This window comes from Entelurus aequoreus, linkage group LG26 (genome assembly GCF_033978785.1).
Source record: "Entelurus aequoreus isolate RoL-2023_Sb linkage group LG26, RoL_Eaeq_v1.1, whole genome shotgun sequence".
Taxonomy (NCBI): domain Eukaryota; kingdom Metazoa; phylum Chordata; class Actinopteri; order Syngnathiformes; family Syngnathidae; genus Entelurus; species Entelurus aequoreus.
The window spans coordinates 18,431,726-18,447,935 of NC_084756.1; the positions used below are offsets into that span (position 1 = coordinate 18,431,726).

Below are 16,210 nucleotides of genomic sequence, written 5' to 3' on the forward strand. Positions count from 1 at the left end.
ATTAATTAGCGTGCTTAAAGTGCAAGGTGCAGCCACACTAGTGCTGGCACAACTGTTTGAACTTTTAGCTCTTGAAATCTCTGGGAAAATGTGTTGGATATGCTTTTTTTTTTATTAGCTCCCTCTGACTTTTGGACCTCTGCGCCAGGAAATGTAAATTAGCTACAGTTGCAGAGCATCAAATAATTTTCTTCCCTTCTTCTCTGCTGCTTCAACCCAGGCTCCCTTCACGCCCTTCATTACAGAGATGATGTACCAAAATCTGCGTAACCTCATCGACCCCGCCTCCATGGAGGAGAAGGACATCGGCAGCATCCATTACCTCATGCTGCCCCAAGTCAGGTAGGGGAAAAATTGGTGGAATTACCAAACTGCCCCGAATGTAACACAACCGTTATTTTTCGAGACCTCTTTTTTGTACAAATGTCTTAGGATCAAGCTATTTTTTTATGTTTTGGTCAAATGTAAACTGAATCTACTAAACCCTGGTACACACCAAACAAGTGGACCATTGCCGCTTAAGAGATGCGTTTCGGAACACTTACAAATGAACTATGTCGACCACCACGTTAACTTCTGATCTGCAATGTTCTTTTTATGACTAAAACGTGCCCACTTGAGCCATTGTTGACTGCTTTGGCCAACATAAAGTTTGACACACAAAGGGGTCATTGTTGTAAAATAAATAAACAAATAATGGTCTGTTTATGTTGACATGTGTTGACTTAATTCTTCATTATTACTAAGCAGCGTGAAACGACAACAGCAACATAACTACTGTCTAGTTACACCACCTTAAAACGTGCACACGGTGGTCTCACGTTCAGTGAAAAGTAAGCTTCCAAATTAAAGCATGGCAATTAATGCACCAATGTAATTGTTTTCTGAGATTGTAGCCACGAGAAGAAAGATTTGTGGATATATAGAATTTTTATTGTCATTGTAATCAATACATCCAACAGTGTCCTACAAACAACTAGATGAGGCAATTCCTGAAGGAATTGCGTGTGAATGATCCAATGCTGAAGTTGAACTGAAATCCTGGGATTTTCTTTTAGAATTGTTGAAGTAGAGCACACAATTCCCAAACAGGCTGAATATTATGGAGTTGGAACAGTTTGAATCAGATGAAAAATTTGGGAGTTGTGGAACTTTGAAGACTGCCATTGATTTCAATGGGAATTTCCCCAAAATTGGGTAATTTCGGGAGAAGCTGGAATTTTTTTGAAAATGGTAGAAGACTTGAATGGTCTGAATGAGTTGAAATGGTTGGTGTTGGAATTTTCCAAATCGGTCGAGAAATGTTGAAGTAGTAACATGTTGAATTGAGAGATGGTATTACGGAATTTCGGGAAAACCGGCAATTTTTCCAGTTCACAAAACAACTTTGTTTTTCATCCTGATTAAGAGGAATGTTTTGACGGTGGAACGGTTGAAATGCGTTGAAAAATGTGGAAGGAGTAGTCGCCAGAAAAAATAGTGGAAATAGGGCTTTGGAAAACCAGGAATTCTGGAAAATCCTGGAATTTTTTTTAACTTGGAAACAATGTAGTTTTAATTTCCAGGATGGTGGAATGTGTTGAAGGTGGAATGGTTTGAATCGGTTGAAAAGTTAAAGTACCAATGATTGTCACACACACACTTGGCGTGGTGAAATTTGACCCATCCCCTTGTTCACCCCCTGGGAGGTGAGAGGAGCAGTGGGCAGCAGCGGTGGCCGCGCCCGGGAATCATTTTTGGTGATTTAACCCCCAATTCCAACCCTTGATGCTGAGTGCCCAAGCAGGGAGGTAACGGGTCCCAGTTTTATAGTCTTTGGTATGACTCGGCCGGGGTTTGAACTCACAACCTACCGATCTCAGGGTGGACACTCTAATCACTAGGCCACTGAGTAGGTATGATGTGGAAATGGTGGAAGTTTGAAAAATGGCCAATTGATTTTGAATGGGAAAAATGTCCCGGAAAACCTGGAATTCTGGGAATTTTTGGAATTTGGAATTTGTCAAGGGAAAGCTCGCGATTCCCGAATAGGCTGAACAGTTTGAAGTTGGAACGGTTTGAATCGGGTGAAAAATGTGAAAGGTAGAGAGCGCCAAAATCTGGAGAAGAAGAAGTTGAATAAATAGATTAATTTTGGTGTAAAAAAATTGGAGCATTCACACAACTACTGTAGTTTCATGTAATGTATAATTTACCTTGGAAAGCGGACTTCTACAGTATGTCCTTTGAGCTGCTTCTCCATCAAACATACCATCAGCAGCTTCTACATGTGTTTATAGATACATGTCCGCTGTAGATATTTTAAAATCTTTGGCTGGCGTTGTGGACCCCTCCTACTTTAGTATGGTGCAGACTAACATTTCTACACCCAAACTGCCTCAGCAAGTTGGCTACACGCTCGGTCATGATTTTGATGATTTGTTTCTATAATTTAATGAATATAATGTGCTGCTTCTTCTCAGGGCTGTCTTTCACACATACTTTCTCCGTTATGTCGATCTCTAGCTATGAGCTAATGCTAGCGCGCGATGCCGGATGTTTTAGGCGGATGTTACGGGGTTCATGCTGACAATCGCTTTGCCATCTAGCGGTTGGTTGGCTTGTCACTAAATTTTTTTGTTTGCAACTTAGGCGTAACAATTAGCGGAGTGACAGCTCATATCTCAAAAACATCGTAAGTTGGGGTACTCTTCGAAGTTCCACTATACGGTAAAACCGTGTCAATCCTTCATTGCCCATTCTTTATGCGCCACTGCGAAAGTTACAAATAAAAGTTTTATTGTAAGATAGCATGTTTGATAAAAATAATTTCTCCTGTCACCCACTCAGCACTACTGTTTTTTTAGCTGCTTGTCCAACCCCACCCCCAGCAGTCAAATGAAACCGCTTGAATTACACCAACCCTCTGTTTAAAGTGTTTTTTTGTTTTTTTTCTTAAGATGTGTGCCACTCTTCTTCTTGTCATGGTTTGGTCTTTATTATCCTCAGCGTACCCGTGTACATTTCTAGATGACCCTTAATCAGGAGAACAGCCACTCGGATCCAATAAGGCATTACATTTTACATGTACAAGAAAAAAAAAGGCATATTGACTCATGCTGTTAAGTCATGTTAAAATTGTGAAAACACTAAAACTGTCGTCGCTCACATTTCCAATTTTCAGGGGGAATGTGATTGACAAGCGCATTGAGAACGCCGTCTCTCAAATGCAGTCTGTGATCGAGCTCGGCCGAGTCATCCGTGACAGGAAGACTCTGCCGGTGAAGGTAAATCAACCATTTTATAGTCTAGTCCAGCTGGAACTAACACTGTACTATGTGTGTATGGCAACTACAGTATGAAAAAAAACATGACCTTTATAAACATGAACTGTGTTGCTGATTGATTACAATGATTGTCCTGTGCTTCAGTACCCGCTGAAGGAGGTGGTCGTCATTCACCAGGATCAAGAAGCTCTGAAAGACATCCAGTTGCTGCAGAAATACATCCTGGAAGTAAGTCAAATTAAACATTGACCATTATATTAGGGGTTGCTCCCTAATATGATAGTAGGGTAAATACTTTGATGTGTACATGGAATAAGCATCAGACTGTGTAATGCATATGTTCCTTTTTGACTGTACTTGAATGTATAATAGACTGTATTTATATTATTCACATGTGAATGATGCTGTATAATAGACTGTATTTATATTATTCACATATGAATAATGCTGTATAATAGACTGTATTTATATTAACCTACTCAGTGTATAATAGACTGTGTTTATATTATTCACATGTGAATTATGCTGTATAATAGGCTGTATTTATATTATTCACATGTGAATAATGCCGTATAATAGACTGTATTTATATTAACCTACTCAGTGGCCTAGTGGTTAGTGTCCGCCCTGAGATCGGTAGGTTGTGAGTTCAAACCCCGGCCGAGTCATTCCGAAGACTATAAAAATGGGACCCATTACCTCCCTGCTTGGCACTCAGCATCAAGGGTTGAAATTGGGGGTTAAATCACCAAAAATGGTTCCCGGGCGTGGCTATCGCTGCTGCTCACTGCTCCATCAAGGGTGATGGGTCAAATGCAGAGAATAATTTCGCCACACCTAGTGTGTGTGACAATCATTGGTACTTTAATTATTCACATGTGAATAATGCTGTATAATAGACTGTATTTATATTATTCACATCTAAAAAATACCTAAGTGTTTATTGTTTATTGTGAGCGAACTGTGGTGCTGAATTTCCCCCAGGGATCAATAAAGTACTTTCTATTCTATTCTATTTCTATAAGCACCAGATGTACAATTGGTACCAATGTTAATCGTTTAGCTATCCACTGGTAGCTGAATTAAATTGAATCCTCTTATATCAGAAAGTCATTTACACGAAAAGGTCCGTCTCAATTTTCCAGCACAATTGCCAGGAGCGGCTCAAGCCCTGGTCGGATGCATGAACAATAATAGTATATAAATAAATCACGCATTTCTGTCTTTAGACCCAACAGAACTTAGTCATGGCCAAAAATATTGGCACCCCTGCATTTCTGTCAGATAATGCACCACTTCTCCCAGAAAAGTCTTGAAATTAAAAATGCTTTGGTATTCACATGTTTATTTTGTTTGCATTGGAATAACACAAAAAAAAAAAAAAAAAAAGCTATATCTGATGTTATTTTACACAGAACTTCCAAAAATGGAATGGACAAAATTATTGGCACCTTTTCAAAATTGTTAGAAATAGTTGTATTCTAAGCATGTGATGCTCCTTTAATTTGTAATTAAACTCACCTGTAGCCAATAACAGGTGCTGGCAATATCGAAATCACACTTGCAGCCAGTTAAAATGTAGGAAGGCTGACTCAACCTTTGTGTTGTGTTTACCACACTTGAGCATGGAGAAAAGAAAGACGAGCAAATAACTCTCAGAAGATTTGAGAACTACGATTGTGAAAACGCATGGACAATCTCAAGGCTACAAGTCCATCTCCAGAGATCTAAATGTGCCTGTGTCTACTGTGCGCAATGTCATGAAGAAGTTTAAAGCCCATGGCACTGTAGCTAACATCCTTGGACGTGGACAAAGAAGAAACATTTATGAAAGACTGCAAGGAAAGATTGTTAGAATTGTGTATAAAGAACCTCGATCCACTTCCAAACAAATTCAAGCTGACCTGCAGAAACAGGGCACAACAGCGTCAGCTCGCACTATCTTTCGCCATCTCAATGAAAAGGGGGCTGGCTGTCCCCTGCTTCTCCTGTGCTTTGTCCTCTGCTGGGCGCATCTGTCTATGGCCCGCCGCTGACCCTGCTGGGCAGCACCGTGGGCCCGGCTCTGGGGTTCCTGTCGTGAGGCCGGTGATCCCTTGTTCCCCAAATTCACATACACACAATTAATCATACATATATATACACATTCATTCTTTAATACATACATACGCGCACACATTGGTACTTACCCACATACATAGGTAGCTACGCACCCACATACTGTACATACACAAATGCAGTACATATATACACACTCTCGGTACATACAGTACATCCACACAAAAACATACATATACACATATTGTACATATACAAGCACGTATATTTATTATTGCATTTCAAACAATTGTATTGTTGATAATAGAAGTAATTATTATTATTCATTATCGATAGTGCTATTTCTATTGGTATTGTTATTCCTCCACTTGTAGTGCAATAATGTTCATTGTCATTTCTGTGTTATTAATATTTATTTCACTAGTTGCTTCTTCGCTATCACTTTTTGTCTCATATTTGTACATATTTTATTTGCTGATGCTGTTCTATTGTTGTTGTTGTTGTCTCTCTGTCTTATCCCCCTTTTGTCCCTGCAATTTTCCCCTCTGTCTTCCTTTTTTTCTCTTTCTATCCTCTCCTGCTCCGGTCCGGCTGCACAAAATAATAATATAAATCCTTTTAATAAAGTCAGATACAAATAAGGCAACTAGAGAAGTAGCCCCCAATTCTCTTTTGTCAAGTAAATCTTTACAGCAAATATGGGCATCTACATCAACAATATGATTTTCCTGAGTAGCTGGACAGGACAAAAAGAAAACCCACGCCCCCACAGCCACAGGTATCTTGGCAATCTTGGGGAAAACCTGTGTTACTGCATAGGTCAGCAGCCAAATTTGGAGCCTTTTAACCCGTTTGCTTACTTGCTTCTAAAAGAGAAGTTGCCTAGTATGTTCACTGTTATTTAATGCTAACATTGTTATTTGTTTGCAATTAGAAATGTTTAATGTATTGCAAGATTTTCTGTTAAAGGCAATACTGATATTTTTTGTTGTTCCCTTTATTTTGGAAAGTATCAAAATACATTTTGGTACCTGTACCAAATACAAAATATTGGTATCGGTACAATACGTTCAATAAATCACCAACAAATAAACAGGTAATTTTCTTAATAGGGCCTGCTATATATGCATATTTCGTACTCTGCATGCATTTTGACCCTTGTATAAGCGTGTACCCTCAAGGTCCACATTTTGTTACATTTTGACTCTTTCAGTTTCACACACTCACAACACAGCCTCTCTTCTTCCCTTGCAAACCCTCTTGCAACTCCCAAAAACATCCAACCTCACAAAGACAGTGAATGGTTGGCTTGTAGAACATTGTGTAGTACTTTGAGGTTGTTTACTCAATGTAAAGTGCTTTTTACAAATAAAATCTATTACTATTATTATTGTTAATCTGTGTGTATACATTTCGTTCAGAGGGCGTACAGCGCCTACCCCCCCCCCCACAAACACCTATTCGGTGGGCAGCACAGTGATACACTACTGTGTATGTCGGCCCCTCATGCCACCCTCATAGTCTGTTTGGACAGGAGCATACATACAAATGGACTTCTAGTACTACCAGTTCCACAAATGTGTAAATGGCCCTCCGATGGCCACTTCCACCTTTTTGAGTGTAATGGCCTGTCTCCTGCTATCTCGTCTCCACTTGTGACATGACCATGCATATGGATGTTGCTTTTAAAAACTACCTGCAGGCAATTAGGAGCTCCATTATTTCAGACTTGAAGCTCTCTTTTTCTCCTTCTGCAGGAGCTCAACGTGCGGCAGCTGACAATATCGACGGACAAAGATAAGTACGGCATCTGTCTGAGAGCCGAACCGGACCACATGGTGTTAGGCAAGAGACTGAAGGGGGCATTCAAAGCCATCACCGCGTCAATCAAGGAGCTCAGCAGCCAAAAGCTTGAGGCCTTCCAGAAGAAAGGTACTACCGTTTTAATCCACTTAAGCTGTCTAAATTTTTAACCAGTTTTAAGGGAGACTGTAAGTGTATGATGGAGGATTTCTACTGTCACTCAGTTGGCAATGCTCTTAGGTGCTTGATCTTAGTCCACAATATGACTCTGCTCAAATAGGTCACCTGTTCTCTCTGTGACAATGAGAAAGATGCCAGTTTCTTTTTCACAAGCCAGTGTTTTATCCTAATGACTCTCAACAATATAAAGTTTAAAAGCTCTGCTAATCTTAAAGTATGTTCAGTATCTTACAAAATTCCATGTATATCATCTCAAAGGATAATACTCCAGTGAAACATACTTAAGTTGGTCCCTTTTGTGCTGTCAACCAACTTATCAGGTCCACTGTGTTCTTATTACTAACCCGCCTAAACCATCGCTGACTTGCATGGTCATGAACCCATACTTGCCAACCTTGAGACCTCAGAATTCGGGAGATATTCAAAAGTGTGTGTGTGTGTGTGTGTGTGTGTGTGTGTGTGTGTGTGTGTGTGTGTGTGTGTGTGTGTGTGTGTGTGTGTGTGTGTGTGGGTGGGTGTGTGTATATATATGTGTATATGTATATATATGTATATATAGCTGTAATTCACTGAAATTCAAGTATTTCTTATATACTGTATATATATATGTAGCTGTAATTCACTGAAATTCAAGTATTTATTTTATTATATGTATATATATATATATATATATATATATATATATATATATATATATATATATATATATATATATATATATATATATATATATATATATATATATATAAAAGAAATACGGCGCCCAGTGAAGGATAGGGATGATGTTCGTAAAGAAATTATCGATGCCGATGCCATTAGCGAATCCTCTTATCGAACCGATTCTTTATCGAATCCAGATAGGTTGTCGTGTGTGCACCTTGTGTGTGCACTGAGTTCCAAAAGCCATAGATGTTATGTGACTTGGCCGCCACGCTGTTTATATGGAGGAAAAGTAGACATGACTGAGGACAGCATGCGGCCGTTAAAGGGTGAAGGGTTTCAGGTGAGAGAGGACGCTATATTGTTGTCCGGGTGGAAATCGGGAGAAATTCGTGAATGGTTGCCCCGGGAGATTTTTTAGAGGGGCACTGAAATTCGGAACTCTCCCAGGAAAATCGGGAGGGTTGGCAAGTATGGGCTAGGCTAGACCAGACCTAGGCAAAATACATTTGATAAGCTTTGAACAATAAGCTTTTCAATCCGGATCGATTGTCTCCAAATACTGTAGCCGCCAATATGATGTGCAGTGCCATTTTGAAATTACGGTGGACGTGAACTATACAAAGTATTCCAATGAATACAATCTTAACTTTTGTGAGTGGATGTATGTGTGTGCGTGTATACAGTATATTGCCAAAAGTATTTGGCCACCTGCCTTGACTCACATCTCACATATGAACTTGAAGTGCCATCCCATTCCTAACCCATAGGGTTCAATATGATGTGGGTCCACCTTTTGCAGCTATTACAGCTTCAATTTTTCTGGGAAGGCTGTCAACAAGGTTGCGGAGTGTGTTTATAGGAATTTTCTACCATTCTTCCAAAAGCGCATTGGTGAGGTCACACACTGATGTTGGTCGAGAAGCCCTGGCTCTCAGTCTCCGTTCTAATTCATCCCAAAGGTGTTCTATCGGTTTCAGGTCAGGACTCTGTGCAGGCCAGTCAAGTTCATCCACACCAGATTTTGTCATCTGTCTTTATACACCTTGCGTTTTAAAATCGTGTTTTTATCATCTTCGTCTTTTAGCAAAGGTAAAACCATTTTTATCTTTTAACCTTTTTGAACAAGTCGTGCATGCTTTTATTTCAAGTCGCCTAGACTACTGCAATGCACTTTATGCTGGCATTAGCCAAAAAACTCTCTCCCGGTTGCAGTTAGTCCAGAACGCGGCAGCACGACTTTTAACAGGGGCCAGGAAACGTGAGCATATAACCCCAATTCTTCGGAGTTTGCACTGGCTCCCTGTTCATTTTAGAATTGATTTTAAATCCTTGCTGTTTGTTTTTAAAGCTTTACATGGACTGGCACCTCAGTATATCTCGGACCTCATCCAAATTTACACTCCTGCGCGCGCTCTGAGGTCCGAGAGCCAGCTCCAGCTCGTGGTGCCCAGGACGAGACTTAAAACCAGGGGAGACAGGGCCTTCTCTGTGGTCGGCCCTAAACTCTGGAACACTCTGCCCCTCCATGTTCAAACTGCTCCCACAGTGGAGTGTTTTAAGTCTCGTCTAAAGACCCACTTTTATTCTTTGGCTTTTAACACTACGTGAGTTGTGTGGTCTTCTGTCCTCTGTTGTCCTGTGTGGTTAGGGTTAGGGTTATAAATTTTGATGTCTATTTTACTGTTTTAATTGGTTTCACCCTTTAAAATCGTTTTTAATCATATTTATTTTTTATATTGTCTCTGTATTGGTTTTCTATTCATTTATTCTTTGTTTTTATTCAGTCATTGGTGTAGCATAATATTGTTTTTAATATTGTTTTTAATATAGTTTTTAATATTGTTTTTAATATTGTTTTTAACATGGCTGTGCAGCACTTTGGAAACATTCTTGTTGTGTAAATGTGCTATATAAATAAAGTGGATTGGATTGGATTGCTTTGTGCACTGCTGCACAGTAATGTTGGAAGAGGAAGGGGCCCGCTCCAAACTGTTCCCACTAGGTTGGGAGCATGGAATTGTCCAAAATGTTTTGGTATCCTGGAGCATTCAAAGTTCCTTTCATTGGAACTAAGGGGCCAAACACAACTCCTGAAAAACAACCCCACACCATAATTCCTCCTCCACCAAATTTCACACTCGGCACAATGTAGTGTAATCGACGTAACATTTTTGTATAAACAGTGGTCGCAACTTGGGAGGCGCTTTTTTTCTTTTCCCTTAACAGCCTCAAGTTGCCTTTTTACTCTTCAAGCTGAGAACAACAGCACAGCACACTTTACGTGGACCCCGACTTCAACAAGTTGAAAACTTATTCGGGTGTTACCATTTAGCAGATGTGTGGACTCGAGTCACATGACTTGGACTCGAGTCATGAATTTGATGACTTTAGACTCGACTTGACAAAATGTAAAGAGACTTGCAACTCGACTTAGACTTTAACATCAATGACTTGTGACTTCACTTGGACTTGAGCCTTTTGACTTGACATGACTTGCTACTTTCCCCAAAACCTAAAGCTTAAAAAGTTATTTGGGAGCGCTCCGTAGCTTTCATTTTGTACGTGTCTGTCTATCAGCGTGTGTGCTCTCAGTACAACAGCCAATCAAATTAGATCTACATTGTTTTCATCACACAGCATTGATCCAATCAAATTGCAGGACAACCAATGAACAAGAGTTGTCAAACAACGCGCCAGTGAGAAAGATTTATACCAAAGTTGGTTTCGTTCGGGTATAAAAACTACGACTTGGTCAACGAATTGCCGTATGCAAATCACGCAGTTCGAATATTACAGACGGAGACGCAACAACTTCCAACTTCGTTCGACATTTGAAGTTGCACAAAGAAGGGTAAGTTTTGAATGTAAGATAACGTTTATTGGCTAAGTAACATGACTTTTATTTGCTGTGTAGTTAAATCAGTGAGGCTGTAAACTCACTGCTAACGTCATAACCATAGACATCTTATAAGGGTACACAGCATCGAGCGCTACTGCCTACTGGCGCAGACGAGACGCGGGGTCGCCATCTTGCAGTGGTGATCCGCTCCACTCAGTGCAATTCATTTGGCAGGAGCAATGAACTGTCAACGCATTGAATTAATTTTACCTCACTGAATACCACTCATTTTCACGCGCTTTTTTGTCATACGTGTAGCTATGATAACGGACACATGTTTTATTATTCATAGTTTGCTTAACAGTAATAGAATATTCTTATACGCTATAAGTGACCAGACGTCCGAGATTAAAACTGGGAATATAATCCCAGAGAAGGGGGGGAAAAACGGTCAGCTATTTTTAAATTGAAGAAACAATATGATTACGTTATATATACATGCTACATAAACAATGTATGAATACATTAGATATCTATATATCTTATAGACCGTATCTCTGTTGCTGCAGCAGCAGAGAGTTTATTCTGTCGTGACACTTTGTATTGATATTTTGTATTACATTCTTCCCTTAAATGATCATGTTTACAGTGATTGTTTTATATGTATTTTTTATGTATGTCGCTTTGGATAAAAGCGTCTGCCAAATACTTAAACATATATAAACACCTGAAAGTCTTTATATCAGCTAAAACCACCAATCTGTTTCACTGGATTCAGAATAAAACCAAATTCTGTTTTACCCAACAATGTTAGTATTTGAATATTGTTACTTGAAGACTTATTCCTGGTTACAATTATACTGTTAAGAAAGTATTGTCTTATATTTTGCCTAAAATGAGAATGCATTATAATCAATGGCGGCTGGTGAATTTTGCTTTAGGTGGGGCAGAAAGTTTGTAAACCAAACCCCTGTAGGGGCGTCATCCTCCTCCAGAAGATTTATTTGTGATTTTCACATACAAATATTGAATATCTTTGCTCCTTCTCAACTCTGTGGTAATGTTATTTTCATAAAATACAACCAATAGTACATTAATGTTAAATCTTACTTGTGAAAAGTAATCCCCCGATTCCTATTTTCAACAGTCCGCTCATTTGAGCAGGAAAACGCTGAACACCAGCCCGGCATCTTTGTTTTCTACCTGTCAACTGTCAGTTTAGGCTGCTCGCCGGCTCCTCATCACCACTTCAAGAGGCAAATTGCTCGCGTCACAGCAACCAATATTGCGTCTACTTATAAGATGTTTATGGTTATAACGTCATTTCAAACACGGCAATATGTTGCGTCCACTGCAGTTTGCAACCTTATTCATACTTTTTGTCAAGTGATTTTTTAAGCAGGGTTGCATGAGGTACCTACACCTAACGTTACGTTAGTCAATGTATCACACACAGTAACATAACGTTAGACGGCGGTCAGCAGCACCGCGTATTTTAGCCACCTACAAAAAGACAAACATAGTCAAATAAAGGTCAGTTAAAATATATACTATATTAAGAATATGTGTACATATTGCATAGGGCCCTGACATCTAAAAAGTACAACTCTGTTCATTGTTATGTTCATGTATTATGTTTTTCATGTGTACGCACACATCAACACACATACAGTATGAGATGAGATCAATGAGATAAGGTAAGAACAGAATAGAAACTGCTGTGGAACTAGTTACAATGCAATATGCCATGGAAATACAATGTTAACACTTTTGTACAAATAAGTACAGTTGCACTTGTTTTTGCAAATGTGTTTATTCTGTAAAGGAATGACTTAAATGTTTAAAATTGTTTAAACTATTAAAATGACTGGTTAATAGTGCTATTATGAATTGCAATGTCAGTACTATTTTCTTTCCTGCTATTTCAAATGCACTTGTTTTAATAAATAAATACAGCGGTTTAAAAACATACACAATCTGTGTAAAAATATTAGTCTGTGGTCAAAAGGACTTGAAAGGACTCGAAACTCAAAATGCAGGACTTGTGACTTGACTTGAGACTTTCCAGTCTTGACTTTGGACTTGACTCGGGACTTGCCTGTCTTGACTCGGGACTTGAGGGCAAAGAGTTGAGACTTACTTGTGACTTGCAAAGCAATGACTTGGTCCCACCTCTGCCATTTAGTGGTCAATTGTACGGAATATGTACTGTACTGTGCAATCTACTATTAAAAGTTTCAATCAATCAATCAATCCCCCCTTCACAATAATAGCGCGGCGTGCCACATCCGGTCTGACTGCCCTAACAAAATGGTTTCAGAAAAGTACCTTGCACAAGCATAATGTACTTAAAGCACTTATTGATACATATACAAAATTGTTATGCTTTGACCTAAAATACTGGTCAAAATTGTCCAAAGATATATTGCACCAATAAATGCGATTTTTTTATTTTTTGCATTGAATTACCTAAAATTTTATTAAATTGTATTTCACAAAAAAAGCACACATTTTATGGTGGTAAAATAAGTGTAAAAGGTAAACAACTGAATTAAAAATAAAACAAGTGAACTGAATTAGTTTTTTTATATTGCTATTTTTTTTAAATTTGATTATTTCACCTGTTTTTTTCGTTACTAATTTATATCCAGTTTTAATTTTTTTTAACTATATTTAAAGTAAGCTTTGGTGGTGCAATGAATACTAGGGCTGTGAATTTTTGGGTGTCCCACAATTCGATTCAATATCGATTCTTGGGGTCACGATTCGATTCTAAATAGTTTTTTTTTTTTTTTTTTCCCCAATTCAACACGATTCTCGATTCAAAAACGATTTTTTTCCCGATTCAAAACGATTCTCTATTCATTCAATACATAGGATTTCAGCAGGATCTACCCCAGTCTGCTGACATGCAAGCAGAGTAGTAGATTTTTGTAAAAAGCTTTTATAATTGTAAAGGACAATGTTTTATCAACTGTTTGCAATAATGTACATTTATTTTAACTATTAAATTAACCAAAAATATGACTTATTTTATCTTTGTGAAAATTTTGGACACTGTGTGTTGTCAAGCTTATGAGATGCGATGCAAGTGTAAGCCACTGTGACACTATTGTTCTTTTTTAAATTTTTTTATAAATGTCTAATGATAATGTCAATGAGGGATTTTTAATCACTGCTGTGTTGAAATTGTAACTAATATTGATACTGTTGTTGATAATATTCATTTTTGTTTCACTACTTTTGGTTTGTTCTGTGTCGTGTTTGTGTCTCCTCTCAATTGCTCTGTTTATTGCAGTTTTGAGTGTTGCTGGGTCGGGTTTGGTTTTGGAATTGGATTGCATTGTTATGGTATTGCTGTGTATTGTTTTGTTGGATTGATTAATTTAAAAAAATAAAATGAAAAATGTAAATACATTTTTTAAAAAATAAATAAATTTTTAAAAAAATGAGAATCGATTCTGAATCGCACAACGTGAGAATCGCGATTCGAATTCGAATCGATTTTTTCCCACACCCCTAATGAATACTCATGTTTTTAAATTCATGAATACCGGTAATCGAGATTACAATATCAATCAAAATAATAGTGATTATTATTTTTTACATAATCATCCAGCCCTAGTACGTGCACACTGTGAATCCCTGTTCAGTGCAAAGTAAGCTTAAAAGTAAAATAAAATGCTAGTATTAACCTGGATTCTACCAAAGTATCGAAAAGAAATGCAACGGTCCTCTGTAAAATACTGGGCCATACGGGACAATACGCCTTATGGATCGTTGTTCGTGTATGTGTGTGTTTAAGTGAAGCCCTGAAGAAAAGGAGAAAAAAAATTAAATATGACCAATACTATCATAGAAGATGAACAGCAACATTTTAAAGAAGGAGCGACTTCTTTTAAATGCACTTCGCAAGAGCCAACGCCTTACTTAGTGTGTCCATGCAATAAATTAGTCCCATTTCTCAAATAGCTCGGCTCCAAAAAAGCCTCCTACAATCCATGGAAACACCTCAATCTGATCGTTTTCGGTTTTTGAAAAGTCTGACTCTAACACAGCTGCATTATGCGATTGGAAACCAGATCTCTGGACCGCCGGAAGGGACCCTTCGTATCGTGCATGTGCCAGTCTCAACACGCGGGATACAACGCTGAAGCAGATACCATTTACGGTAATAAAAACAGCAACAGTTGTCATGAAGAGGAGACTGTCATGAAGAAACGGACGTTTATTTAAGAAGGTAGCGAAATATAAAATGCCGGCTTAATTCGGACTACTGAACAAAATACGAATGCGATGAAAGATAATGAAGCAGGTAAATTAAAGACGAATAATAAAGCATACACAAACCTCTTCACGCTGCATTTGTGCAAGCCAACTAATTAACTGAAAAGATGGTCCAGAAAAATAGCAACTTTCCTTTGGATATCAGTCGGGGCACGAACGGTCATTTATTTCGTATTTAAAACTCCTTCCATCAATCCACAGAGCCTTTTGAATGAACGTCGAGACATTCAAAAGGTTTTTTTGTCCAAAAATCCCTTGGAAAAAACTCTTCCACCGCCTTTCTTTGCATCCGACTCGATACATTCTTGGTAGTAGCGTCATGTCCATAGCGCAATCCACGATCATTTGATGCTGTCTACTATTTACCATCGGCATAGCCATTAGAGACGTACTATTTGTAATTGTGCCAATATTGTTGCGGACATCAGTTAAAACAAATTGTAAGGATTCGCAAATCCTAGTACTTCAGTTATCCGCGCCCTTCAGTGTATGGGAGACACACGGCGTATGAACAATCGTCGCAGTTGAGAGTGTGCAAGGACACTTGGACTTCATATGTAAGCGTGAAAATACAAAAAAAATAAGTATTTGAGAAATCAGACTAATTTAATGCATGGAAACACAGTGACTGACTGCTGCAGCTCTTATTGTGTTGTGTGTGGAAATTCTGCCCTCTGTACTCGCGGGCACTGAATGTCTATAAGACTCAACTATTCCTCCAGACTAGGAGAATAAATGTACCTACTAAATTAATTGGATTTAGATATACATGTAGTATGTACTATAAATAAAACCTGTACAGGCACTTTTCTTCAAATAAATTTTGATTTTGTGGACAAGTGGTAGAAAATGGATGGATGGATGTATAAAAACCTTTTGTTCCTGAAATGATCATTGAACCTGTTTTTGTGTTGGCAAGATTTTACACTACCTCAAATTCAAACTGTAATGTATTTTAAATAAATGTAAGCATTTGAGTTTTTGGGTCACCACTTGCCAATCCACTGGTGAGACGCACTTATGTTACGTATAAAAGTAATTAAGGAATAAAAGGTCATTTACCATTTGAAAGTGTTGTTCAGTAACTGTTAACTTGATTACAAAAAAGTCTTAC

General features: G+C 38.4%; 1 protein-coding gene across 1 annotated transcript in view; it reads left to right on the forward strand.

The window, feature by feature from the left end:
• The window catches only part of iars1 (isoleucyl-tRNA synthetase 1), a 137,297-nt gene that overhangs the window by 92,136 nt on the left and 28,951 nt on the right, over window positions 1-16,210 (forward strand). Inside the window, exons 23-26 of the mRNA XM_062037484.1 lie at window positions 221-342; window positions 3,164-3,266; window positions 3,411-3,494; window positions 7,082-7,256. Coding sequence (XP_061893468.1) covers window positions 221-342; window positions 3,164-3,266; window positions 3,411-3,494; window positions 7,082-7,256 — 484 coding nt within the window. The remainder of the gene's footprint in view (window positions 1-220; window positions 343-3,163; window positions 3,267-3,410; window positions 3,495-7,081; window positions 7,257-16,210) is intronic.